Source organism: Linepithema humile, chromosome 5, assembly GCF_040581485.1.
Source record: "Linepithema humile isolate Giens D197 chromosome 5, Lhum_UNIL_v1.0, whole genome shotgun sequence".
Taxonomy (NCBI): Eukaryota; Metazoa; Arthropoda; class Insecta; order Hymenoptera; family Formicidae; genus Linepithema; species Linepithema humile.
The window spans coordinates 1,634,668-1,660,959 of record NC_090132.1 but is presented as its reverse complement, the minus strand read 5'-3'; the positions used below and the strand labels follow the sequence as shown (position 1 = coordinate 1,660,959).

Genomic DNA, 26,292 nt, shown 5'->3' with positions numbered 1-26,292 from the left:
TAATCCTATATTAACTACAGATTCCTAAAAATGTAGATCCGTTACTTATAGAAATTAATATAGAAATGTACGGAAAAAATAGTAAAACCGGTCTATCGAAAGTATATCGAAAATTCGATTTTTAAAATCAATTAGTATTATTCCATAATTTTTAATTTTTTAATATGCAATATTTTGTAACAATTTTAAATAGAAAATTTTTTAAATATTTTTTAGGATTCTACTACTTCAAATTGACTCAAATATACAAAAAGAATTTAAGATTTCTATCAATGTTTAAAAGATTACAATAATCAAATAGAAATGAGCTGTTAATTAATTAATATTAAATTTCCAAATTTCAATAGACCGTCTCCACAATTTTTTCTATACATTTAGATCGATACTGACAATATTACAATATTTAAATATTTCTGAAAAAATTCACACTTTAGAAGATTTGAGTTAGAGTTTAAAAAATCATGAAAAACCAACCAGAAATAAGCCGTTAATTAAATATGTATTGGATGTGTGTAAAAGTTCTAACCGTTTTAAATGCTCAAACTTCAAGGCAGAACTAAACTTTTGTATACATCCAATAAAATAGAATTTTTAAGTTTTGATAAACCAGTTCTGTATGTAAAAACCATGTTTTTTTTTTCATATATTTTTATTGATTTAATATTATATTTTTCTAATCAATAAATCTATAAAATTTTATAAACAATGTAAGGTTTAGAATATATTTACAATATTTATTGGAGACAGAGTTATCGAAAAGTATCGCTGTCTAATAAATATTATGTATATGTTTATATTGGATACCGTTACAATACACAACGGCTCATTGCACTTCCTGTTACCCGGTAAGAATATAAATTGACAAGTTAAATAGTCAGTGACTCTTCTCTGTAGGTGGCGAAGCTAGCGAGCGTTACGTCAGAGCATGTAGGAAACAATCGAGTATGGAAACTCCTCACTCTGGAATTCTCATGGAATTCTTACGAAATTTTAACATCCAGTCTGCATCTTCGCGAAGATATTAGAGCGCTCTTCGTTTTTATACCAATGGAAAACATTTGTACTACATTTGTGTAAAATATTCAGGTATCAAAAATCATATTTTTTTTAAGAAGATAATTCTTTTTTTAGAAAATATTTATTGCTTAATTATGTAAATATCATAGTTATGCAATAGAATGCTATTGCATCTGAAATTTTTTCAATATTTTTATGAAAAAAGGCTATCTTTTTAAAATGACGTTACAAGAAAACCGACATTTTATTCAGTATTCTTGAAAAGGAAGGAAATACAATCTCGCGATGAAAAAATCAATAATTTTACGAGTAAAAAAGTGAAAACACGAATTTAAATTTCGATGTATGTACGTTTGTCATATCGAGCGTGTATCTATCAAAGAGCTATCGGAAGGAATTATCATCAATCGAATGACATCATGCGACGTTACTTTCTCTGATGTTTCCGACCTTGCCTTGTTTTTCTTCTTTAGCATCTGTCCGGATATGAATCAATCTATATTCGATATTAGGCGGACCGATAAAGGTCACCGGTGACCGGTGAGGGTTAACGAACGGGTGGGGTAACAGGATGGACTTGAGAGAGTAGATTTTTGCGAAAGGCCTACCTGTGGAGGTCGAGGAAGTGCCGTAAGAGACCCTGAAATCCGACTCTCCGGCACGGCGAGTCGTATTTCTCGCCATTTTAGTAATACAATCGATATATGGATTGTTTTAAGCATTTCCTTTTAATATGATCGAGATTTATATTCCATGTAAAATAAAATATTCTACATTATAATATTGTTATCATTATGAATCAAACGTAGTTTTTCATAAGTATTTTTTTAAATTTATTTTAAAATATTTTTTATTCAAAAATTATTATTACAGTGCAATATCGTCAATAAGTGCGTTATTTAAAGTAAAAAACCTATAAATTGTTACACGAAACAAATTTTTTTAAATTTTATAACGTTTTCGAAGCAGGTAAAATTAATGGAAAAAGTCTGAATTAATCTGTGTGCTTTAAGTATTTATGCATATATAAATGAATTTTAATTTAATAAACTTTTTGTTGCAGTATTTGCAAATATATCATTAATAAATATAAAGATAATACTTTAAAATATGAATAAAAATTGATTTGATTGTCTATGATGATTGATTTTAAATGTCTATGATGATTAAATATCCACGAAAGAAAAGTCATCAAAATTCAGAAGCTATAAAAGAAGGAATTTTTTTATGCATGAATGAATGTTTTTTATTTATTGTTTTTTTGGTAATTTTTAGAATTGTCAATTATTTATGTTCTAAACTTTTAGCTTCTAGTTAAAAATATATACGATTTATTAATATATATATATCGACAACGTAATATCGCCAGGAAATCTTTCTATTTTCTATTTTATATTTTTTAAACAAGAATCCAAAGTATACAATACGGATAAAAGTCAGAAAGTATCTGCTATCCAATTTGCTGTTATTATCAAATATAATAATCTTTTTAACTTTTACAAGTTTATTGCAGAAATTAATGCAATTAAAAATGATGTTTTGAATAACCAAGCGTTCTTTTCAGGTATTTCAGTTACAAAAATGCTTCACACATTATTACTGCGAAACAGGATGCAAAACTCGCGTTTCTCGCGAGGCGCTAAGAACATCACCGGCGAGAATCGCAGCCATTGTCATTAGGATTCACTGTCGCCTCCTTTTCACGTCGGCCCTCTTCTGCCCCCCTCAATCATTTTCGCGAGCACCAAAACGCAGGCAAGATCCGTCGATCGGAATGAAGAGGAGAAGGGATTTACAGCGCGTTTGGAAGGAACGGTGGATCCTGGCGGCCTCGGCGTGCCAGCTCCGCCTTGAGCGCGCGCCTCGGCCGAGTGAAAGTGGGATTTTGCTTTCTACCCAGTTCGCGTTCGCCAGTGACAAGCGCGCCGTGCTCGCGAGCGAACGCGCCGTTTCGGTGGCGGCAATGGTCCTTCTCGTGCGCGGCTAACGGCACTGACAAGTCTCTCTCGCTGTGAAGAAGGAAGCGCATCCGCCGACGCGACGCCGTGTGTCGAATGGGGACCGGTCGCTCAATCACGCGATGAGCTGACGACCCGAGGACCCGCGCGTGCAAGTTCATCGAGGGTCCCGGAACATCGCCAAGAGATTTGAAGACCAGGTTGGAGACATGCCGCGACACCGACGAGGAGCGCCTTCGCGCGGCCAGGTCCTTCTCCTGCGCTTACTGCTGATCTGCGCGCTCGTCGCTGCCAGTCGCCAAGAAGGTGAGCTTATCGCAATCACGTCTGTCTCGGGGGTGCTTTTGCTTAAAGCACCGCTGCTTCGCGTTCCGCTTGTCAGAGCGCGCTAAAATTAAAGACGCTCGCAATCCTTTCTTGAATACAGCGAACGGAAAGGATATTACTCGGGAAGGGCGCGAGTGACGGGCCGGTCGACGGGAACACGGTGAACCTTGCACAAGGAATTTGAATGTTTACACGGTTTCTCTTGTTAGAATGCGCCGCGTTGATTTAATTAAGTTATGTCTTATGAGCGTTTATGATTCGGATAATTTATAATTATTAGAAAAATGAGAAGAAAGATTCTGAATATAAACTCTTATGAAGGGAAATTGACAGAACTATATTCTTTGATTAATTTGAAATCAATTTTGCATCAACACAATTTTGATTTAAAACCAGTTATGGAAATATATAATATTTAATATTACAAATATGTACATTGAATTAGCAAAATATTGGAAGTACTTTAAATTCACTTTCTTTGGACTGTGTTTCTAATTCGAAGTATATTTATTAATTAAGAATCGGCATCAAATTATTATGATAATTTGATACACCTTTATTATGAATTTTTTAATTAGAAATTACTTAACACAAATTTATGACGCAACCGCAAACATGATATATCTGTTAACTTGCAGTTTTATACATCCTTGAATCCTTTCATACATGTGAAAGTATAAAATAATGCACAACTATAAATCTGTGGATATGCAAACTCAGTTTAATCGCTTAAGGTTCACGGACCTTTTAATTCGATAATATATGAAATAAATTTCTATATCTATAAATTTCTTCATTCGTTGATACACGTAAATCTGCAAATATTTTGCATTATGTGTTAGTATGATATCCAAAAATCTGTAAATTTATGCTTACAGAGATCTGGAATTACATACTTATATCAGGATTAAGTAACCATGAGATCTCAAAATCCGCTTTACAGCTTACAGCTATGCATTATTCGTGTAGGTAGGCTGTCCCACTTTCCATTTTATATTTTAATATAGATTCCTTGGATAGTCGCCGGTTCTTTATTAATGAATATATATAAAAATAAGAGTTACACATTACTCTTCGCAAATTACCAATATTAAATATTGTCTATTTTTGTAAGCTTTAAATCGTTTAAAATTAAAGAATATCATTCCATTATCTTTATAATCTTTTCGTTTGTGAAAATTTCTTTATGTACCATCGCGCTAAGCTTATTACGTCTCAAAAACTATTAAAGCCTGGGATGTTAAAGAAAAATCAATTTTTGACATTAGCCCAAAAAAAAGGTTGTTAAAAAATAGAGCGATAAAGTGGAACATGCTGCGAGTCGTAGGATGTCATATCTCATTTGAGAAATACACGACTGCGGTAGTTCCTACTTGTTTCTTTGGTCTGACAATTGTCGCCTGCGGTAACGCGACCATAACATACTGATACTCGAAAATGTTCTCATTTGCAACCTTGAATACACCAAACGGAACATTATTCGCGTAGATAATGGTCGCTGGTCACGAAAGCGGCCGTGATATTTGCCCGCACAGAACGTAATTCATAGCAGCGCGATACGCAATACAATAGAATTGCGATACAGTTGCCAATAGCGCGGTCCACTCGGACCTTATTCTCGGGCCTAATGGACAGAGATCGTCCGTCGTGTCGTATCGAGCGGGGCAAGCCTCGATTTGTAATACCGGAGTAGCGCAATCCTTCGCAACCTTGCCTTTGTTCACCATTGTTACGCTTATCGGCGATGCACGCGAACACGGTGGATTGGCAAATGATTGTCAAAACAATCGTACCGCGTTACGCATGGATGTGCAATGAGTATGTCATTATTGGCACATTCTAAGATCTACAATATTATACTCTAACTCGCGTATTTGCGAATAACGATGCAGATTGTCTCTCAGCGCATTATCCTCCAACAATTGGACTTCGTTATTTTTTTCGCGGAAACTATCATGTCATTTTCATGTTTCAGTATTAATATTTTCAAAATTCGCGTGCAACAGAGCTTTCATTACAAAAGAATATTTCAGAGAAATGAGAAAGAGAGAAATTATTTGACCAGAAAGCATCGAAGTATATAAAGTGTATGTTGACACTCTTAAGATATTATATCTCAGTTTGCAGAAGCAGTTAAATATTAATTCGAAAGAAAGTGAATAAATTTCAATTTCTTTTCAATATGATTAATCGAATATTAACAGAAATGTGCCATATCATTTTACGCCTTTGCAAAGAAATGAAAGTGACATCGGAAAGAAGTGACATCGAAAATCACACATCTATTTATCGCCGACGCAACAAAAGCAAAGGAGCACAAAGCCGAGTTACCGTTACTTTTTATAGAATCGAATCAACAACGGCGCATTGAGGGACAGCTTACATTGAAATATCAATCCGTGAAAGTCCCTCGCAATCGCACGTGACTCTAATGAAATCCCGCGCGCACCGGCGACGCGCGAGGCATCTCGAAAAGGTCGAAACGTCTTTTTGCTCGCTCCGGAGACTCGCACGAAAATTCCAATATGGTAGAAAGTGAAACGACCGCGGCCACCTAATATGCTGCTATTCGAATCCGCGATCCAAAAATAAATTCCTGCGTCACGTGGGCGAATGTTGTCCGGCCAAGTGCGACGCGCCTCTTTTCTCCTCGCATCTTTGTCCAGCTCGAGTGCATCTCGAATGGCACTAAAAGCCGCAGGAATTCGGACGACGTTAATAGTCGCGGCTGATAGCAACGAACGACCTTCCACTTTTGGATCGTTTTAACGATCGTTTTAACGTGAATGCGTTACGTGGACCGGCAGGAATTCACGCGCGATTCGAGTTGAGTGGCTCCGGATGATATAAAAAAGCCGAATGCATTCTTGAGCGTTGATTTTCCGTAATTTCTTTGCTTCGCGAAGAAACAGTATCGATATCGCCGGTAATACTGTACTACAATTGCAAATTGCATGCAGCTGCCTTGTGTCACGGCCACGCGGAGGAGTGGTTCTTACGTACCTTGAGACGCCAAATACATGCAGTATGGCATATAAAATATAAGCAGTTTGCATTGTAAGAGATGATTATAATAAAGATTTCATTTCGATGTAAGATGAAGTAAAATGTAGGTAAATTTTACAAATAAATCGAGTAAATTGCGACGCGTAAAATAAATGATCAAATATTTCAATGAAGTGAATTGCAGTTTGACGTTAAAAAATTCTAAAATAGAAATCATATAAAAACAACTTGTAAAAGAGTAAAGAAGGTGGGGTCTGTGCGTGCAAAATTAAGATATGCGATTTGCATTAAGATATGCAGCAATTTGCATTAATTAATAGTTGACCTGTTTCGAAAAAAATGTTAGAATCTTTGCGTTTTTCATTTCACGCATACGCGTCATTGCAATGTACACATGTGCTTTTTTCTTTTCTTTCGTTTTCGCCGGTCTCGTGCATGCGACACGGAACGGTGATCACACACACACACACACATACACATACATACGCGTGCCACGCACACAAAAGGAATTCGGAGCATCGACGTTGAGAAATATACGCGCGCAGAGCGCAAAACGACCTTCCCCGCGCGGTTTATTTTCCCAGAGGTGTGACGCCTTTTCTCAATGCAATCTGATTCACGACGCCCATCTGCCCGTTGCTACTGTGATCCTCCACGGGCAGTAGTCATCAGAGACGCCTCGCAACATCGCGAGCAAATTGCGAGATTGGGAAAGCCTGACACATCATTCAGAGGCCAAGAATGTATCAGCCTGTCCCTCGAAGGAAACGTTGATTGCTTAACATGAATTTGCGTTATAAAGTTAGAATCTTCTTCGTATTAGTGCAACGCACAATGATGGAGACGATATTTTTGTAGCATAAAAATGCATGCATTAATCTATTTAATTTTCTTTTAATCGATAGTATTTTTAGAACTTAATTTCTCTGCAAAATCATAATATTGCAAACTGTTAATTAATTAAAAGATACATTTTTAAAAATTACTGCGAGGTAAATCAGTATGAGTCGTATTGCATCGAATTAATTATTGTTCAAAAATATTTGTAAACAACAAATTTTATTATATCTTTTTACCTGGCATATACATTCGATTTAACATTAACACGCATAATAATTATTTATAAATTTGTCCGCGACTCTTTTACTGGCTGTATCTTAGAAATTTGTGCGACGTTCGCGTTCAAACGTTTAAAATTACGTAGTTCGTATAATGTAGATTCCTTCGCGCACCATTTTGAAGCAATAGTTTTCAATTATAAGACTAATATATATAAATGTGATCCTATTCGCGCTTATTTAATCGCAATGTACGGTTGGATTTATAAAATTGATCTCAATTTCTAAAAATATGTATTAAAATATAAAAGTTAGAGAGAATTTTCTTTGCGCAAATAAGACGATAAATTTGAGAAAGTGCGAAGAAATTTGAGAATAATATATGCGAAACGAATTTCTCTACGTAATAGCAACAACGCAACCTTTCCTTGAGAGTAGTGACGGCCTTCGAGGAGAGATCTTCATTTTAGAGAAAGTTTATAAAATCACATAAACAACCAGGAATAAAACTTAGGAGGAACACGTGTTATATATTTACTGCTCGTCTATTACTCTCTATCGCTGTATCTACTACCTGTCTACCCGTTACACTCTATTTCACCTACGCTCTTTCACTATTCTAACCACTGCTTCTCTTTCATTTAGGAAGAAACTTGTAGATTGCATTAATTAAATAAGTAGAAACTTAACACACTTTTCACGTAAACAGATACAAACATCATTCCTTTTGAACGCTTCGCCGCTAATTTCTGCAACAATTATAACACACACTTCGTAATCCGTAATTGCTGATAATTAATCTTCCGGTGATTAGACTGATTTATAACACTTACTTATTGCTTCATTATTTCTGTCGAAAATTTGTTCTACATATTCTCTTTGCGTTATTTTCTTTCACGTAATTAAATAATAACAAATGAACAAGAAATACGCATTGAATGAGAAATTCTAAGAAATTATGAATTTCTCCTCACTGAGTTTTTTTGAAAGATAATTTGATGTAAGTCCATCATTAATATCTCACATGTTTTATGATACAAGCTGTAAGTGGGCGACAAAAGTAGGCGCTAGAAAGATGATTTTCATTCAAACAGCGGAGTGTTCCTGGACGCGGCCGAGTTAGAAAGTACTTTTCTGTGCGTGCACTTTGCATGACACGCGTGCACCGCATTTGAATCCTGTTTTCACTACGATTGTGGAACAGATCGACAGCGTGCGCGTAAGCCAAATGCGCGTCTCCCTTTCCGCATCGCGCCAGTTCTTTGGCGCTCGCGTGCGCCTCGCTCGCGGGTTAGATAAGAGACTTCACGCCACAATAAACGCAAGAATCGCAAGAGCTTTCGAAGTATTGCCGTAACGCGTGCGGCCGTTCGTTTTCTCGCGTGCCATTCGAAATGGAGCGAGGAACTCTCCTGGCGAAGGAGCGCGCGCGATAAGCTCGCGTGTTAGCAAGATACGTGACCTCGCGCAAATGTCAGTGGCAAAGTTTAAGCGGATTCTGAGTTTCCTTTGTTAGTATCCGCCTGTTTGTCACTTCAAGCTCGTGCAATGCCGCCCCCCCCCCCTCCCTCGTTGAGAACGAATTTTACATTTTGCATACTATTATTTAGTGTAACGAGAGCGTCGGACCGATAAGGATCATTGAGCGTTTGGCTGCGTAGATACGCGAGAAATCTTTCCTCTCAGTATACTATTTATGATTCTTGATATACTGATCCTTGAAAAGACATTTTTGACGGTCTCAATGGTCTGTGAAACTTTCATTAGCATAAAAGAAATGTTTTAGATTCGAATAATTCTAAATTTACTTTCGTTGTACGAGCTCATAATTAGAGCTCGCAAGAGTCAAGTGAAAGCTATTAGATATCATGTATTGATATATGCACATGCTCGATGCTCTCGTTAAGACTTGACTGAGCAATATATTTAAAAAAATAAAAACTAAAACTCTGTAAAAAGTGCTTGTAAAAACGCTAATATTAGAAGATTACCAACACCGTTGAAATCTGATCGATAAAATCGATCGACAGAAAATAAGATATATGAAATAAATAGTTAATATTACTCTACTTTCAATAAAATTCAGAACACCTAGAAAGTGGCTCTGTTATATTGCTTCTTATGTTACAACTAGTAGATTAGAGAAAATAACAACAAAACACAAAATATGAAACGTTCATCTTCTAAGAATAATTATTAATTCGAAAAGATATCGCCAGTTTTCACTTGAAATGCCGATAAAAGTGTTATGCATAAATTTATCTTTTAATTATTATATAGAAAAATTAGTCTATATATTTATCACATTTTTATAAACTATAGTGATGAAATGTATGGTAATTTTTGCTAATACATAATATTTTTTACATTGAAATAATAAATATATATTAAAAAATGGTTCAACAAACGGCGAAATCGACATTGAATCGAACACGTACGATCGCTATCTAAGAGCTCATGCGAGCAACTGTCAGCAGGAGCTTGAATTGAACGAAGGACGATCGAAAGGAGAACGGCTGCAGCTTATAATTGCCTAGCGCAACGCGGCGTGTTTCTCGCACCTTTTCCGTGCGCACACCCGTTACATTTCGATCGAACGTGCACTTCCTTACCGTGTCCAGATCGTGAAAGTATTGCTTGTACGGGAAGTATGCACTAAACTGACCATGTAAGAGTTTTCGAATTACGCCAGCGCGCAGTCAGGCTATACATATTTAATATTCGACGTCGAAAAACGCTCGCGCGCCCCGAATATGAGAAAAAAAGAATCCACTTGAATAACCATGTTAACATGTTCGCTTCGTATCGTAATATCGCGATCCGAATTATCTCGTAAACGCGCGCTAAAAATCAGACCCCGTGTCTTTACGGTCTGCTCACAATGCGTGGAATTGCGCGAGATATTTTGAGAAGTTAACGTAGAGTTGCACAAGTTACGCGTAATGATTTTGTAACGCTCTCATAGTATTGTCTCTATCCATTATCTCATCAGTGCAGAAAATTGAACTTGTTTCAAAATGTCTCGCTCGCATATTCGCTATTTAAAAAGGCATGGCATAATTATGTCAGTATTTGTCGTCATACTCGCATTACATAAAGTATATTTAAGAATTTTTCAAATGCAGGCAATAGAGTCTGTTTTATACCTATTTAGAAATATGATATAGAGAAGAAATTATGAACATTTTCACTAACTTTAACGCAACAGAATTTTATTTAAGAATCGCAACTTGTAACGAAGTTCGAAAAGTTTCGCAACGGCAAATATTTTTGCAGAATTCAACAATAAATCAGATAGAAACGTAACAAAGTGCATTGCACGAGCATTCATGGTCACGCTCCGTTTAATCGCTGAAAGTAAGTTAAAAAAAAGTAAGCAACAAGAATCTTTACTGCACGAGTCATTAATCCCATTCCCGAGTAACTCGAACTGATTATCTATTACCACGATTTCATTATTCGCCCGTGGTGGCGATAATATCTGGCGTTAAGTATAAAATATAGCTGCCTTCGAGTCTCGGAGCTCAGCCTAGTGGAATCCCCCGCACAAAGCATGAGCTGATCCTAGTTATTAGCAAATATGTATGCAAACAACTCTCACACGGCATCTTGATAAAAGGAAAAAGAACATTTTTACAGAACGCTTAATCATTAAAGTACACACAATAAAATTGGCGATGAATTATCGTGCGCGGACAGAGATGATTAAAAGGAACAATGCGAGCGGGATTTAATCTACCCTTACTTGTTACATCTCTGCAGTTGTTACTTGTTGTTTTCATTATATTTATGCACAATTTTCAAAACCGTTTGTCGTTCCGATCGATTCGATAGCAATCGTCTATGCTGACGTTGTGGATTAACTGCGCGCACCAAGTAGTAATCATCGTGGCACAGATATAATTGGCATTTTACGGAGGTGGATTTTTCTTCGATCAAGGCATCCTCGCATCGCAACTTTACGCCTACGGCGTAGGAAAATATGAGAATGAAATGTTAGCACAGCGTGGAAAAAGTGCGGTATATATCGCAGTAATATTACACACACACACACACAGTTCGTACTTTAGAAATAAATATTTAAGATTTTTATATTTTAACAACTAATTAATGGCAATATCAAAACTTCATTTTATACTCTTCACTACATCCTTTAATATGACGATACACGAACGAAATTAGAGTTCATAATTTTTAACAAAAAAAAAAAAAGAGCAAGGACACTATATTCTTTAATATTAATATTTCTTTAATTCTTATGAAGCTTACTTTATCAAATTACTTTATTTATGCTTTAGTACTGCTTCGCTCTTTTAATCAGTTTTCTTTTTTTTTTTTTTTTTTTCATTGACCTTTTCTTGCACAGTTATTACTCGTACATATATTACTATATTATTGCTAACATTGTATTTTTTCACACTTTCTCTTTACACTTCGTCCTAAGCGGAGCCTGAGGTCGTGTACGTCGATTCACGGCGATGTATCAACGAAGCGAGAGAGAAGAGACGAGCTTAAACACCTTGTAAGAGCAACGTGCGGCCGGGTAGCGCCAAGATACCCCGCCTTAATTTATACTCGCCCCATGCCGATCTATTAATCCCAGCCGATTGTAAAGTGTGGTGAATGCGATCGGTCGATAGTGCGTGCGCGCGAAACGCGTAATTATAATTATGCGGCTATTTGCAGCCGCATAACTCACACTGCAGTTCCACGACGGGGCGCGGTAAAAATTTGCGACGCGATTCCCGCGCGATCGTTCCGCGGAACGATGATCGTAGATCACCTCAACGGTCGAGACGCAGCGCTGCACAATTAATGCGTGTGATTAATACACATGCGTGCGATAAAGCGGGCGTTGGTTTGTTATTCGCTTTTCGATTTTATTACAGTTTTGAGAGAAAGTCACAAGTGAGTGCTAGAAATCGTGTAATTCTACGTGAATCTTAAAATATAGAGGAAATAGAAATTCGCTAAAAGCGTCGATTTTTCCGAGTTTCTTTTTACATGGAAACGTAATTATTAGCGCGAAGAAAATTACTACCGTTCTCTAATTTTTACTTTGCGAATCGCTTTGAAAATTAAGAGATTGTACATATTATCCCCGCTTGTCGGAAAATTAGCAGCGATTTTAATAGCATTTTAATTAACACTTTGCGCGTTTTCGAAGGTAAATTGCGTGCGGAGATAATTTCTTCGAAATCGTGTATTTTGTAAATACAGTGATTCACACCGGTGTGAACAAGTTGAAACATCACGTGAGACTAATGCGCAGTCGAGTGGCATGTAACCCCGCCTTAATTTATATTCGCGTTCGGATTTTACGTTGATCTGATCGACGTTCACGCCTACGAAAGTCACCACTCTAGTTACGACACTGAAATACAAGTACGACATTACGACGAACATTACCGCGGACAACAAAGGGACTTTGGGATTAAATTGCCGTACCCCGAGGCTGCTCGTAGTATTTCAGTAACAGATAGAGAGCAACAGATAGAGAGAGCGGTTTTATCTCAACCACGCCGCAAAAAGGCCCGTTGTTCGATCAGAAATTATGTAATAATTGCAGTAATAAAAGGTAAATGGACATGAAATATAGTTTTGTGTTGAAATTAAATTTTCATTGGTTTTACAAGAAGAGAAAATTAATTCGTAAATTAAATTGATTGTTTAATAACTTATTCATTTATCAAATATGATAAATGTGCAATTTTGCAAGTTCGGATTTTTCCAGTTTTATTAACATCGATGAAAATTACACTGTTTATACACCGTAAAGTATAAATATAATTATAATATAGTGAAGAATGGTTCTGTAACAATATAAAAAATGTTCAAGCGAGGGAAAAAAAGGTAATAAAGACGAAAAGCGTGGATATTGGTGTGCAAAAAACCAATTTATTAAGAGAAAAGAATACAAAGAAAATTAAAAAGAATCCTTTTGAAATCAATTGGATTTTTGTGCACCAACATTTCCGCACCTTGGTTCTTATTATCTTTCCCCATTTTTAATAATTATATAAATAAACGATCAAACATATTAAAATTGAATTTCTTATAATAATTTTGCAGACAAATATATATCATACAGTTATGTAATTTATTTCATTTTCCCTTCTCTCATACGATACATCGATGTATATCTCGCTTTATTATAGCGCACGACATAATATCGCAAGCACTCGTTACGGTATTCCTTGTTGCTCTCTCTCTATCCCATTTAGACGTATCCAAGCTGCCTCCCTCGACTCGTGCGCGGTTTATTCATCCTGGAGATTTTTATCCGATTTATATATATTGCGCAAGCCGCTAATAAATTATGTCCGCGCGACTCGTTTAAATGCGCGGCGAAATGCACGATACCTCGCCTTTCACCTTGCTACAATAATGCACTCTGTCGAGCATTGTGCTCCAAGCTCGGGATAACTGCCGTCGTATCGTTGCAGCACCGCGAGCAACAATTATGTACATGTAATCAGCTGAAAATTCGCTGCTGAAAATTGCTCGAGATTTTCCGACTTTCGATTAATGAAGAGCGAGTAAAAGTTCAGAGTGCACACATTCGCAGCGTTCTCTTTTAAGTGTGTATTGTTAAGAAAGTATTCACAATTGCGAGTCGTTGGGACGTAAAAGTCGGACAGCTGTTAGCAATCGGCAAGAGTCAGATTGCTGCAGCCGGATATAAAGCACACTTTGTCGTGCGCTTTCTTTTGTCATGGCCGCTTCACCGCTCGTGACTATAAACGCTCACAAATCTTATTGTCAATTAATTAACGTTGGATACAATACGCCGTTCTACTTATTGCAATGCTAATTGCTTTTAATATCTCTGTGCTATATTCAATTTAAATACAAATTGGAATGATTTGCTCGTACAATGAACAAATCTTGTACTGATAAATGAAGGAATTAAAAGACGTAATTAGAGAATGCACAATTTAAAAAATGTGAATCTGTGAAATTAAATATTTGTAAAATTGATCAATTTTTCAGAATGTTAAATATTCATAACCAAATATTTATGGAATAATAAAGTGGGAAAAAAAAAGAATGAATTAAAGATGTATAAAGAATATATGTACATAAACAAAGAATAAGATCCACTTTTTACAATTGCAAGTTTTATCAGAGGAATGGATACAGGACTATCTAAATAAATTGTTTGTTAATATCTGCACCACGAACAACATTGTATAAAGCTGAGAAAAAAATAATTAAGTCATTCTTTTCGTCGGTCGGATGCGCCTACGGAACGCAGAAAACAATACTAGAAAGCGTCTTCGCTTTCTTCATTACTTTCAACGATACAGCTCGACATTGTGAGATAAATTCTCACGTGTCCGCGTCAACCACTGTTAAAAACATGTAACTTAATCTTGAATCCGCGGAAAATATGTTCCACACGATGTTGCACAATAGACATGGGAAATCGATGATAAAACATGCCATCCCTTTTGATAACGTCATTCCGCATTATTTGATTTTTAGAAACAATTCGATCTTTGGACAAACTCTCGCAACTTCTGCCAACGAACTCGGTGTACGAGAAGCAGGATCGAAATGCATCGCCGTCCAGCAACGAAGCCGATACATCGTTGCCACACTCGCCGGATGAGAACAACGTGATGGACACGTCGAAATCGAACGGGGCGAGCGAGCACGAGGAGGGGGAGGAGGAGGAGGAGGAACCTAAGCTAACGTACGATGTTGAGGAATACGAAGATGAGGATAAGCATGAAGAAGTCGAGGGGGACGAGAACGGGGAGGAAGAGAACGATTCCTCTGATAGCGATAATGGCGCAACGAAGAAAGAGAGATCGCCATCGGAAGCCAGCAATATTTCGAGTACCGAGGCGGAGGAACGGGATGTGGATTACCTCGAAGACCCCCCGACGAACCAGTACGACAATACGTATTATTATTACGATGAGTACGACAACGGCAATCGTTCCAGATATGAGGCCGTAGGTAAGTTGCAATGATTAATTTCAATAAACTTAAAGTGTGTGTGTGTGTGTGTGTGTGTTTATTTTTCTTCGTGTAGATAATTGTATCGCGAGAGATAATGAAATTATAAAGTATCGGCAGAAAATAGTTGAATTCTATATACATTGAACGATTTTTTGTTGATTTATATGTTTCTTTAGTATGCTTCAATTATTATATGTGTGTGTGTATGCCATAACGAAGATTTTAAGTTTCTAAGTAAAAATATTTAATCGCCAGAATTTACTTAATTAATCACAAATGCAAATCCGTGTTTGAAAGTTTAATATTCGTTTCTTTCTATTTCTCAGACGGCGGGAACTTGGATTATCCGGACGTGGAATCCGAGGAAGAAGACTTCGCGCATTCTTCAAAATCGGAGCATGGTGCGCTGGAGAAGAGAGACGAGGACGCTTTACACGAATCGTCTTCCAATTCATCGCGCATCGTCGATGAAGAAATCAGCAGCTCAATACCGCCGACGGATCCGGAGAGAGGTTCGTCCATGGAGGGCAGCGATCACGCATTCTCCGTTCTCGACGCGCCCGAGGAGGAATCTGAAAACGTGTCCTCCGCCGAGAGCAGTTCCGTTCTAATAGGCGGTGCCGTGGTATCCGTGGTGACTACGAAGAGCGTGGTGAACGGCACGATATCAGTGCCGACGACGGTCTCGCCGACCACCACGGAGCAAGTTGCGCCGTCGCCGTCAGCCTCGTTGACCGAGACGACGGATCAGCCGGAAATAACGACGGAGGATTCCTCGAAGATCCTGGCCTCCGTGCAGACCAGCCGAAGTGTGTCGGGCGCGCGCTTCCTGCCGTTCCCGGTGATAGATCGCGTGGAGGCGCAAGGATCGCTGGAGAGCAAGAAGACGTCCCAGTCTACGTCCGAGTCTACGGAAAGCATCATCGACAAGCTCGATTGGGCGCAGTCAAAGCTGTCCAGCGATCTCCTGCCGGCCGCGATACTTGGGACCGGCGGTTTCCGCAATGCCGGCAACACGCTGCAATTGGACGTTCTGGCGGAGAGAGATCGCACGACGACTCGCAGAAGCTTCACCACCACGGCGAAAACGCCGAACATCAGCAAGTTTGTACCTCGGCGTTACAATGACAGAAAATTAGACCAAACCACCACTAGCACAACTGGCACCGCCAGCACGATCAGCGCAACTAGCATCAGCAGCACAGCGAAGTCGCGACTTGAGACTGTAGTCGACAGTCTGGAAGGTCTACTGCCACGGAATTACGTCTCGAGAGGAACCACACCAAGCGTGGGGTCTTCTAGGATAAACTTCAGGTTGGATATATTTCATTGAAAGACTCTGTAAGATTTATAATTGTACGTGATTCTCATTAGAAAAATAGAACTATTTAAAATTATAATTAATAAAGAACATCTTATTAAACATAACAGTATATTTAAGAAATCAGTTACGCGTTGATATATACAAATAATAAATAATAAAGAAAATAATAAAAGATGTTCTTCGATGTAACCCGATAAGCTAAAATGTAATTGAATGACGATTAAAAATTAAAGAATTAATTTTTTTCCAGGGGATTTTCCTCAAAATCAACTACATCTGCGGAAGTAGCAGAAACGAAAGCTACGTCGACCACACCACGGCCAAAACCTAAAACTGGCACTGTCGTCCAAGATATTAGCGCATTTTTACCGCCAGGATACAAGTTGAAGAAAGAAGATACAGTTGTTACGGAAAGTTCTCTTTTGAGTGACATTCTCGCCAAGTCCAAGGTGGATATTTCATCCCTCTTGCCATCCGATTATAATAAGAAGAAAAATGAGGAAGAATCTAAATCGAAGAGTACCATTATAACGACAACAACAACAACGACGGCGAAGAGTGCAGACGTCTCTTCGGAAAAAGTCGTACCGTCTATTCGGGATCTCTTCGCGTCCTCCAAAGTTGATATTTCTGCCTTGTTACCTAAGGATTACGAACAAAAGAAAAAGGATCTCGTTCCGGATAGCAAAGCCGACGATATAAGTGGCGAGCACAACGCGACAGTTACGGAACGGACCGATCCTGAAACGTCCACTGTGAAGAAAGCCGGCGGTTTGAAAATCGTGTTCCCTAGCAGACCAGGCGGCCGCAAACCCATTCACAAAATAACCACTCCTCAAAGTCCACGTGGAGAAGGTCCAAGCACGGCAACGCCGAAGATACAAAAGGGATGGCCGACTAGGTATTTTATAACTTGATTTTTGCGTCTGATAATAGAATCTTTTTTCAAAGTTTGTACATCAAATATTTGGAACAACAATGTACCAGTTTTATTTGTATATTTATTGTGTGTTACAATTTTGTTTTATAACCGGCAAAAAACTATGTCAAAGAGTTTTTTATGGAAATATCAGTGTTTTAAATGATCATTAATTCATCTTATCATTGTCAACCAAAATTTCAGAGCTACCACGGAATTCACCGGATGGCCAACTCCATCCACCACGCCAATCTCCATCGAGAAGTTGTTGGAAGCTGCGCGCACAGCTACTGTAGCATCAGTGAACATGTCACTTATCCCGAGCACAAACGAAATCTCGAGTACGTCGTCGACATCAACTACGACGACGACGACGCCAAGACCAACGACTCCTGGTATGTGCGACGACGAGTGCGAGGTTGCCGGCACGATACGCATAATCGGGAACGCAACATGGATGCCGGAACTGTTCGATCGAAACACTCGCGAGTGGCAAGAACTCGCGAATCAAGTGGAACGAGAGGTATTTTCGATCAATTTTCTAGTCCCCTAAAAAATGCGAACCATGTACAAATTATAAAACTTATCTCTCGCATTTTTTTAGATGAATTTTATATTTTCGAAATCCAGCGTTTTGATGAACTGGTACAAAAAGATAAGGATCGATTCTTTCAGGTAATTTCAATTTTGTAGATATTATTTTAAGTAGCAATGTTGAAATAAAGATGAAAGAGGGTGCGTATAAGTTTCTGATTGTACGCGATTTTTAGAATGATAAAATTTTTAGCGAATCACATGTTATGTGATAAATGAAACAAGCTTCAATATTATAGAGATTTAACAAATGCGCGACTTTTGATTTCAGCCAAGGTAGCATTCTGGTAGACTACTTTGTCGAACTAGCCAATGTACAGCAAAAAGTGAATACACAAGAGCTGAAAGTGATTTTCCACGATTCGCTTAGGACATACAACGCCAATCGATGGAATGAGACAAGCACGAAGGGTGCGTTGAGGATGGGAATCTTCACCATTGATCCTAAATATACTGATTTTGTAGGTAAGTAATCACGTAAGTCCTTTTAAATGTTTTATTGTGTGTCAAAATGTTCGAAAATGATAAATGTATTATATTTCGCAGTGATACCCAAAGCGAATACACCGCGTTACATCGAAAAGGACGATAGGCTGATACCTCAGTGGGCTATTGCGGTGATAGTAATAGGCGTAGGAGGTCTACTATTCATTATCGTGTTCGGTGTATCTGTGGTAAGTGTTAAAATTGTTTGAAACTTCGCGTAGACATATAGGAAGAGCCACGTAGTGGCAATAGTAATAATAGTAGCGGTAGTTGTAAGGAGAGGCTTTGTTGTGTGTGTGTGTGTGTGTGTGTGCCATTTGGCAGCAAGGCAGCAAAATGCAGGATATATTTGGCAGGATGCAAGATATATTTAAAACTCCCTTTGCTATTGATGCTTTATACTTTCAATACTTTAGCGGTAGTCACAGGTGGTGCCTACAGTGTGGTTGCATCAATTCTCATAAAAACAAACTCATGCTTTGATTTATATTGCTAGGAAGTTTGGATGGTTCTATTGCAAACTTAAGGACGACAGAATGTTTTTCTCGTGAAAGAATTGACAAGGGTTGTTTTTGTTGTGAACCCTTCAATTTTCAACTGTTGGTTGATTCCGATGTTCCGGTCGCTTCTTCGTTTCTAGATACATTTTGCTTCACAGGACTATTGTTTTCTTCCCTGAGCAGCTTTACAGTCGCTCGAACTACTCCGCAATAGGGTTTAAAGTTGAGGGCCTTCAGAACTTCTACGGAGGAATTGCTGATTGAGGCTATAAAGTGAGTGCGCAGAGCATCTCTGCGTTCGCTGTTCTTAGAAACAATCCATCCCTTCGCACCCAGGCCCTCATTTTGCCTGTCGAAAAGTTTGAGAACTTCATCGGCACTTATTTCTGGATCTGTCACGCGCACCACCACCCGATGACGCTTGACCATATCTTCGGCTGGCAGCATGTGCACAGAAACTCCTCTTATATTTAATTCACGGGACATCTTTTCTAGCCAATCTTTCGAATATTCATCGACGCAGTGAATAAAAACTGCACCATTGTTATTCCACATACCGGTGAAGGTAGGAGCCTTTATGTCGTTGTCCAGATCAAGGATACGTCTCGTGATGTTCTTCCTGATGATAGAAACATCATTGGCATCCAGCCTTTTTTCGGGAAACCCCTCTAAAATGAGAGCCATCGTGATGGTATTGTTTACCGTCTTGACGGATAAATTTTGATCGACGTGCATCTTCCGTCTTTTGTCCGAGTAGCCGTTTGATGAGTTTGCAACTTCATCTGACGTCGACCAGGCACGTTTAAGCTCTTCGGTCGGTGGACTAAATTCCTTGAAACCAGTGGCCGATGTAGCTTCCTGTGGACTAACTTCCACGGGATCAGTGACCGGTGCAGCTTCTAGTAGACTAATTTCCTTCAGACCAGCGGCCGATGCAGCTTCCGGTGGACTGATTTCTCTGGAATCGGTGGCCGATGTAACGTTCAGTAGAGGATTTTGAGATTGTAAAGCCCGACGCTGCTTTTTATAGCGACGTCTCGCGGCACCGCTGTATCTTCTAGGTTTGTCGGTTTGCGGTTTGTTCTCAGCAGAATCCGTCTTCTGTTCAACCCCTTCATTTTTCTCCAGTGGTTCGCGTTCTAAAAGGGCTACGTCCTGGAGTGGTATTATATAATCAGTATTTGTCATGTTACTTTCCATTTTTATTCCCACGAGTACCGCGGATGTGCGATTTCACTCGGGCAGAGCCGCGAATGCCCGAGGCTTGGCTGCGTACTCCTGAAGGTCGCCCGGTATCCAGGAGGCACCGTTCGTGACGCAACACCCCTTGCGTCATGCAGCCCTCGGCACGGTAGCTTACACCTTAGCTTGGGGGGTTCCTCTTTGTTAATTGTATCCAGGAGTACCCTTGAATGGGTAGCCCTGTATGCAACCATCAGCCCCTCCACCCGCCGCAAAACAAGTATTCGCAGTGAGCACGAAGCAAACGGTTGAAAAGATGTCTCAACGGTCATAATCTGATAACGAAGCGGCAGATCGGTTTAAAAAAAAAACAAAAAAAAGACACTTCGTATCGTGATTTCCCGTGAACTGTCTGACCGCGTGCGCCTCGACGTGCTGCATCTTGCGAACACGTGCTCTACGACTTCGTCAAGGTGGAAACCCATCGGGGGGGTAAAAAAAAAAAAAGAAACAAAACTAACGAACAATATTTTCAGCTTATCAACAGGCAAAACAGGTCGAAACTGAAGCCGACCATGTCTACCATTTATGAGGAGGAAGTTGCTAAGCACACATCGAGTCACAGATCGAGCGATTATTCGAAGCCGGTGCACACGATATGGACCGATCCCGACGTCTCTTGGAACGACAAGTCTTTCGAATCGACTTCGAATAAGGTGTGCGCGTATAAATGACGCTTTACAGGCTAATTCTGTATATCAGCTGCAAAATATATTTATCTCAGATTCCTATTCCCTTTCAGATTTTGGTTGATAAATCTTTCCAGGACAACAAAAAGTACAATTTATACGACAGTTGGCGATCCGAATGGAATGGTTATTATTACAATCCATCGCATACAAGTAGCAAGTACGGCGGTTACGACAGCACCACGAACTTATCGAGCCGTCATCATCCTGATTACGACACAAACTTCTAAACTTGACGGCAATAAACTACAATGTTTTCCATCAATATCGATTTCACTTAATTTATTTGGCGCTTTAGGTAAGCATCGGTAAAATAAAGATTATTCTACCATCAAAATATGTATTTTACTTCTTTTAATAGAGAGAGTGTTGTGTGTATTATGAAGTTTTGACGCGAGATTATGCAACATCTGCGTGTAGAGCATTTTAAATATATGGACTTGTTAATTTTTATTCTCGTATGTATAGTAATATTTTGTACTTGTTGCTTTCCAACACTCGTCGAATTATCCATTTATTCTTTACCATTCATTTTAATGAGAGAGAAATTTATTCTAGTCAGCATAATAATCAATAACATGTTGTAATCAGTTGCACTTGACGCCAAATGAGATAATAGATAAAGATCAAATTATACATGTTATTGCGAGTTTTTTCTATAATTCACACAATGACATTCAGTTTCGTACAGTTTTAAAATAGAAAAATATATAAAACTTTTATGATACATATATATTAATACGTATAATTCATACCTAAAGTAATGTAGAAAGTGTGTCCCTGATCCAAGGAATAGTCGTTTTTATCTGAGGGTTAACATGATGTCTGAGCACACTGAGAAGTTTCTGGTACAAAAAGGATTGCCTGTAAAAAGAACACGAAACATACGTTTGTTATTCTTCCGTTTGTGTTAATTACATGAAAAAGACTTAATCATATTTAACAGATACATGACTTCGAAATTGACAGTTGAACAAAAATAGCTTTTATCTGACAATTGTATATAATGGAATTTGGCGTCTCTTTTTTATTTTTTGTTAATGGGTGCTTTTAAATCCTGAATAATATTACCTGCCAGCTGGTTTGCATATTGATAAATGATCCTGTGCAATCTCGAAGAATTCTCCCACATCAGGATCTGAAAAGACATGGTACACGAGTGACATTATTCTGTGATGATAAGAATTTAGATAAGAAGTTAGATTTATCTACAAGCATATAGCATACTAAGGTAAGCTATAGTTAAAATAATATAATCATATAATAAAATGTGTAAAAATAGTAAGAATTATGTAGGTGAAATGAAAAATGTACATCTAATTTATCTTAATAACGCGTTACCTGCCGATTCAAGGCTGACGAATTGGAAGGGAAACTTCAGTGCGGTTAGAAGCGTCGGTTTGGCCTCGGCGAAACTCACAATCTCTATATGATATTCCTCTAACATTTTTAGAAACTCTTCGTGCAATTTTAACAATTGCGGCGATCCTGAAATGTTGGAATGATAAATTATGCGTCAATTGTAAGTAAAAGTAAATAGATTGATAATTACCTTCACGTAGCTCTTGAACTTCGACCGTAGGCCACACCAACATTTGCGTTGTTTGCTTTAGAGCCGCCAGATGGGAACCTCGATGAGGAGTACCATAAAATAGGATAGCTTTAGTATTCTTGCAGATACCGTGTTTATCTCCAGTTTTCCACTCTATAAAAGCAACATAATCATGATATAATATTAACAATAATAATAGCAACGATAATAAATTTTGTGAGCACATATATTTATAAAAGAATATAAAAATGTATCCAAATTAAATCCCTTTACCTTCTACAAGCATTTTTTTAACTAACAATCCACCCATTGAGTGGCCAACCCATATAAGTGGCCGCTGCCCTATATTTGCCATTGTCAATTTGGTAACAAATTCCTCGCTTCTCTCTTTAATATTGCTCCTAATAAAATAAGATATTAACATGCGATATAATTGTTGATATATTTAATTATTTATAGAAAACGGGCAAGAATTAGAATACTTCAATGCGGTTTTTCTAAATGAAATACAACACTCACCTCATACTTTCTATTGGGCAGTAAGGCGTCCACATGGATAAACTAGTATCATAGTTAACACCTATGATTCGTAAGGATGGTATATCCTTGGGTAACCAATCTTTGGGCCAACATCGCGTTGTAGAGGCACTCGTCATGCAGGCATCATTTCTAAAAATATTGCGTGTGAAAATTTAAGATTGGTTGAATACAATATTTATGAAAGCTGTGCTTTATGCACCACAAATATTTCACTCATATTATTCTAAAGTTTATAATTACGTGAAAATCTACCCTCGGCAAAAGTAAGGTCCGCACGCGTCAGCATTTCGTTTCGTGTTGAGCGGACAATCGTCCAGTACAATTTCGAAATCGTGACCTAATTTTCTCCATTCATACAAGTGTAGATCGCGAACCAAGTCTTTAAAGTATTCCTCAGGACGATCATCATCGGTCATAGTAGGTAAATAATCTGTGGTCTCATTCAACATATTCTCATCTACAAATTTATATAAATAAATGTGTAATAAAAATAGACGTGATTTATTGCGAGAAATAACATAAAAAAAAAATAAAGTTGACAAATCATACGGCTGTATCAACAAACCTATAACTTCAAATGCAGAGGTGTTTACATCACGTTGTCTCCAGGTAACGAAAACTCCACCTAGCAGTCCATGCAGAAACACGACATCCATCTTCGTAGTTGCGTGAACTCTATGCAGAGGGTAAAGAAGATAAACATTCTGCGGATATTTCGCCTTCTCGTTTCCATCCACGTCCAAGTTTGCTAATGCAGAAGTTGCCAGCGCCGATAAACGGATGTCATCGCTGCGGGACCAACGTAGCAATATACCGATCCAGCCTATCCAAGACAATTATTTCAGATATATCAATAATATATTAGTATAAACATCACTGAGTAATCTTACCAGATTCGTAGATGCTCTCTAAATATTTGGAATGAAGAGATATATTGCATATTATTCTCGCAAGCAATATGCACATTTCTATGTCATCGCTGAACATTTTCTGTATCGTTATTAATATTGGCAAAGCTCCAGCATCGACCAGATCTAAAATTCAAAAATTAACCAAAAATGTAGAGTATATATTAATTTGTAAAATTGCACAAAAGAATATACAGTACTTTCATATCTTACGTTTGCTATACTGTTCTACAGAAGAATGATGACATATCGCTTGAATGCAGTTCTTGAGTAGTTCATTATCCCAAACTGTTGTTGGTTCCACAGAAAGACCCACGCTTGCTGAGTCATGATCAAACCATTCGAGATACTGCACATCAGACGTAATATAATTAATTATATATATGTTTATTATACTCTTTTTTAAACTCTAAATTATGCCCTTACATTGTGAATAATTTTCTTTTATGTATATTTAGATACTCACTCGATGCAAGTCTTTGAATTTTTTACTAAGAAATTGTGTAAGACAGAGATGTGTGTTATCACATAAAGTATTCAGCTGTAGCAGCAATAAGTGTACTTTTTCAAGCACATCCTGTAAAAATAGACAATTCATTTTATGTTAATATAAACATATTTTATCAAACATAAGATAGAAAAATATTGGTAAAATATTTCTTACAAATACATAGTTTTAAGATTTTTAAACTATTGTATTACATACATGTAAATTATATTGTACATGATAGTACGGTGGTTGCAAAAAGAATTTCGAATTTACATTTGGCATTCTTGCAAGGGATACTGCTGTTCTAGCGTCTAACATCTGTGCTAAGTGACGATATTGCCAATCTAAAATTTATGTATTCTATAAAGAATAACTGTAGATTCTAGAAGTTAAATCTATTATATTTCAAAGAAAGTGTATATCAATATTTTGTAAGCCTACCTTTCAAGTGTATGACAGAACCGAGAGCAGTCACAGCTTTGAATTTTTCGTTTCTATCCCCATGTTGCGCCATAGATAGTAACTTATATGCAACTTTATGATTCTTTATTTTCCACCATCTCTTTAAAATATCACTGAGACTCTGTGATCTCTTTTGCACAATTCCATTTAAGTCTTTATTCTTTCTAAACATAAAGACATCTAAAAGCAAAGGAAATTAATTGCAATTGTCAGATGATATGTCAAATATATATTGCAACATTAGACAATGATTACCATTGAATCGAGGGTCGTCAATATAAATGTATTGTGCGTGTGCTTGTTCCAAATTTAGAACATTTGTGTTAATAGCAGCTTGAAGGGTTCGAGATATCTGTCGCAATTGATACAAGAACCAAAAATTTCTATAACAGATGCAATTTTTCTCTAAATACGTACAGTTTCAACTCTGAATAGCACTTAACAATCGAGTCAACTTACCCAAGCACTACAACACAGATGCCACTTGTTTTTAAATAATATACGTAGTTTTTTGAAATCTGTATTCCCATTGTATGGAACGATAGAGATCTACGCGCTCTTAACAGTAAAATAAAATAAAACAAAATTAATTCAAGTTTTATTGTTATTAAATTAAGCTTAGTAGCGTCGTAGCAATCGAGTATTACATTTTAACTTTGAAAAACTATTACATCACTGTACATTTTTCTGCACGTGAAAAGCATCGAATCCGATTGATGTTAGATTGGCTGCTTTCACAAAACACGACTACTGGACGACATTTTAGAAAAGTTTAGTTGAAAAATATGTAAATATACACCAATGATAATGCAAGATATCGCGTTTTTCCTTCAATGTATGGCATCCAATAGAAAAGTGTGCTTTCAAAGGATTTTATTTAACGCTATAATAGTTCCTAGAAAACGAATTATCCTATTGAATCCCACGTGGGTCATGTCGGACGCATTGTGAATCTTGCATAATGCAAGTATTAAGCATTCAATAAACACCCATTTCAATTTCTGCTGTATCTTGTCCAATTATATTCCTTTATAATATACATAATGCAGAAAAAAGCATTCTAATGGAAAAATTAATTTCGCAACGTTAACTTATTTCTGTCTTTACCTGAAACACCCTGTAGAACGCGGGTTTCACTGACCTCCGCATTGTCAACTCTGACAGGGTTGAAAGGAATGACTCATATCAGTACTAATAGTCGTTGCACTTGGAACATCGGTCTATGGTGAGCGACGTTGAGGTGGACTGG

General features: G+C 37.7%; 3 protein-coding genes across 5 annotated transcripts; 1 reads left to right on the top strand and 2 right to left on the bottom strand.

Moving 5' to 3' along the window:
• Positions 1-141: 141 nt before the first annotated feature.
• LOC105675389 (uncharacterized) lies at positions 142-21,356 on the top strand. The gene is made up of 11 exons (XM_012372502.2): positions 142-1,086; positions 2,582-3,281; positions 14,855-15,334; positions 15,664-16,651; positions 16,912-17,562; positions 17,785-18,103; positions 18,185-18,255; positions 18,446-18,639; positions 18,721-18,848; positions 20,879-21,058; positions 21,145-21,356. The coding sequence occupies exons 2-11, from the start codon at positions 3,185-3,187 to the stop codon at positions 21,319-21,321; spliced, it is 3,285 nt and encodes a 1,094-aa protein (XP_012227925.2). The 5' UTR covers positions 142-1,086; positions 2,582-3,184; the 3' UTR covers positions 21,322-21,356.
• LOC137000130 (uncharacterized) lies at positions 18,657-20,854 on the bottom strand. Its single transcript, XM_067355942.1, has one exon. It carries the CDS (start codon positions 20,358-20,360, stop codon positions 19,254-19,256), a length of 1,107 nt encoding a protein of 368 aa, XP_067212043.1. The 5' UTR covers positions 20,361-20,854; the 3' UTR covers positions 18,657-19,253.
• LOC105675390 (protein SERAC1) lies at positions 21,092-26,292 on the bottom strand. 3 transcript variants are annotated; one of them, XM_012372506.2, is made up of 16 exons: positions 25,503-25,881; positions 25,299-25,426; positions 25,023-25,223; positions 24,798-24,925; positions 24,558-24,668; positions 24,305-24,440; positions 24,074-24,217; positions 23,749-24,006; positions 23,436-23,640; positions 23,163-23,312; positions 22,917-23,044; positions 22,644-22,796; positions 22,433-22,579; positions 22,163-22,229; positions 21,847-21,955; positions 21,092-21,747 (listed from the first exon to the last, which is right to left on the bottom strand). In XM_012372506.2, the coding sequence occupies exons 1-15, from the start codon at positions 25,571-25,573 to the stop codon at positions 21,847-21,849; spliced, it is 2,136 nt and encodes a 711-aa protein (XP_012227929.1). In that variant the 5' UTR covers positions 25,574-25,881; the 3' UTR covers positions 21,092-21,747. The 3 variants fall into 3 exon arrangements, with proteins under 3 accessions (XP_012227929.1, XP_012227928.1, XP_012227930.1); XM_012372505.2 differs by adding an exon at positions 26,151-26,292 and having other exon boundaries at positions 21,712-21,955; positions 25,503-25,601; XM_012372507.2 differs by lacking the exons at positions 25,299-25,426; positions 25,503-25,881 and having other exon boundaries at positions 21,712-21,955; positions 24,798-24,941; positions 25,023-25,159.

What these genes read in the sequence shown, in the direction of transcription:
- LOC105675389 (XM_012372502.2), top strand. Translation starts at nt 3,185, where the DNA reads ATGCCGCGACACCGACGAGGAGCGCCTTCGCGCGGCCAGGTCCTTCTC. An exon ending in ATAAGGATCGATTCTTTCAG is followed by an intron (nt 18,256 to 18,445) that starts GTAATTTCAATT and finishes TTTTGATTTCAG; the next exon opens with CCAAGGTAGCATTCTGGTAG. An exon ending in TCGTGTTCGGTGTATCTGTG is followed by an intron (nt 18,849 to 20,878) that starts GTAAGTGTTAAA and finishes CAATATTTTCAG; the next exon opens with CTTATCAACAGGCAAAACAG.
- LOC137000130 (XM_067355942.1), bottom strand. Translation starts at nt 20,360, where the DNA reads ATGGAAAGTAACATGACAAATACTGATTATATAATACCACTCCAGGAC.
- LOC105675390 (XM_012372505.2), bottom strand. Translation starts at nt 25,573, where the DNA reads ATGGGAATACAGATTTCAAAAAACTACGTATATTATTTAAAAACAAGT. An exon ending in TGCCCAATAGAAAGTATGAG is followed by an intron (nt 23,045 to 23,162) that starts GTGAGTGTTGTA and finishes TTATTTTATTAG; the next exon opens with GAGCAATATTAAAGAGAGAA. An exon ending in TAAAAAAATGCTTGTAGAAG is followed by an intron (nt 22,797 to 22,916) that starts GTAAAGGGATTT and finishes TTGCTTTTATAG; the next exon opens with AGTGGAAAACTGGAGATAAA.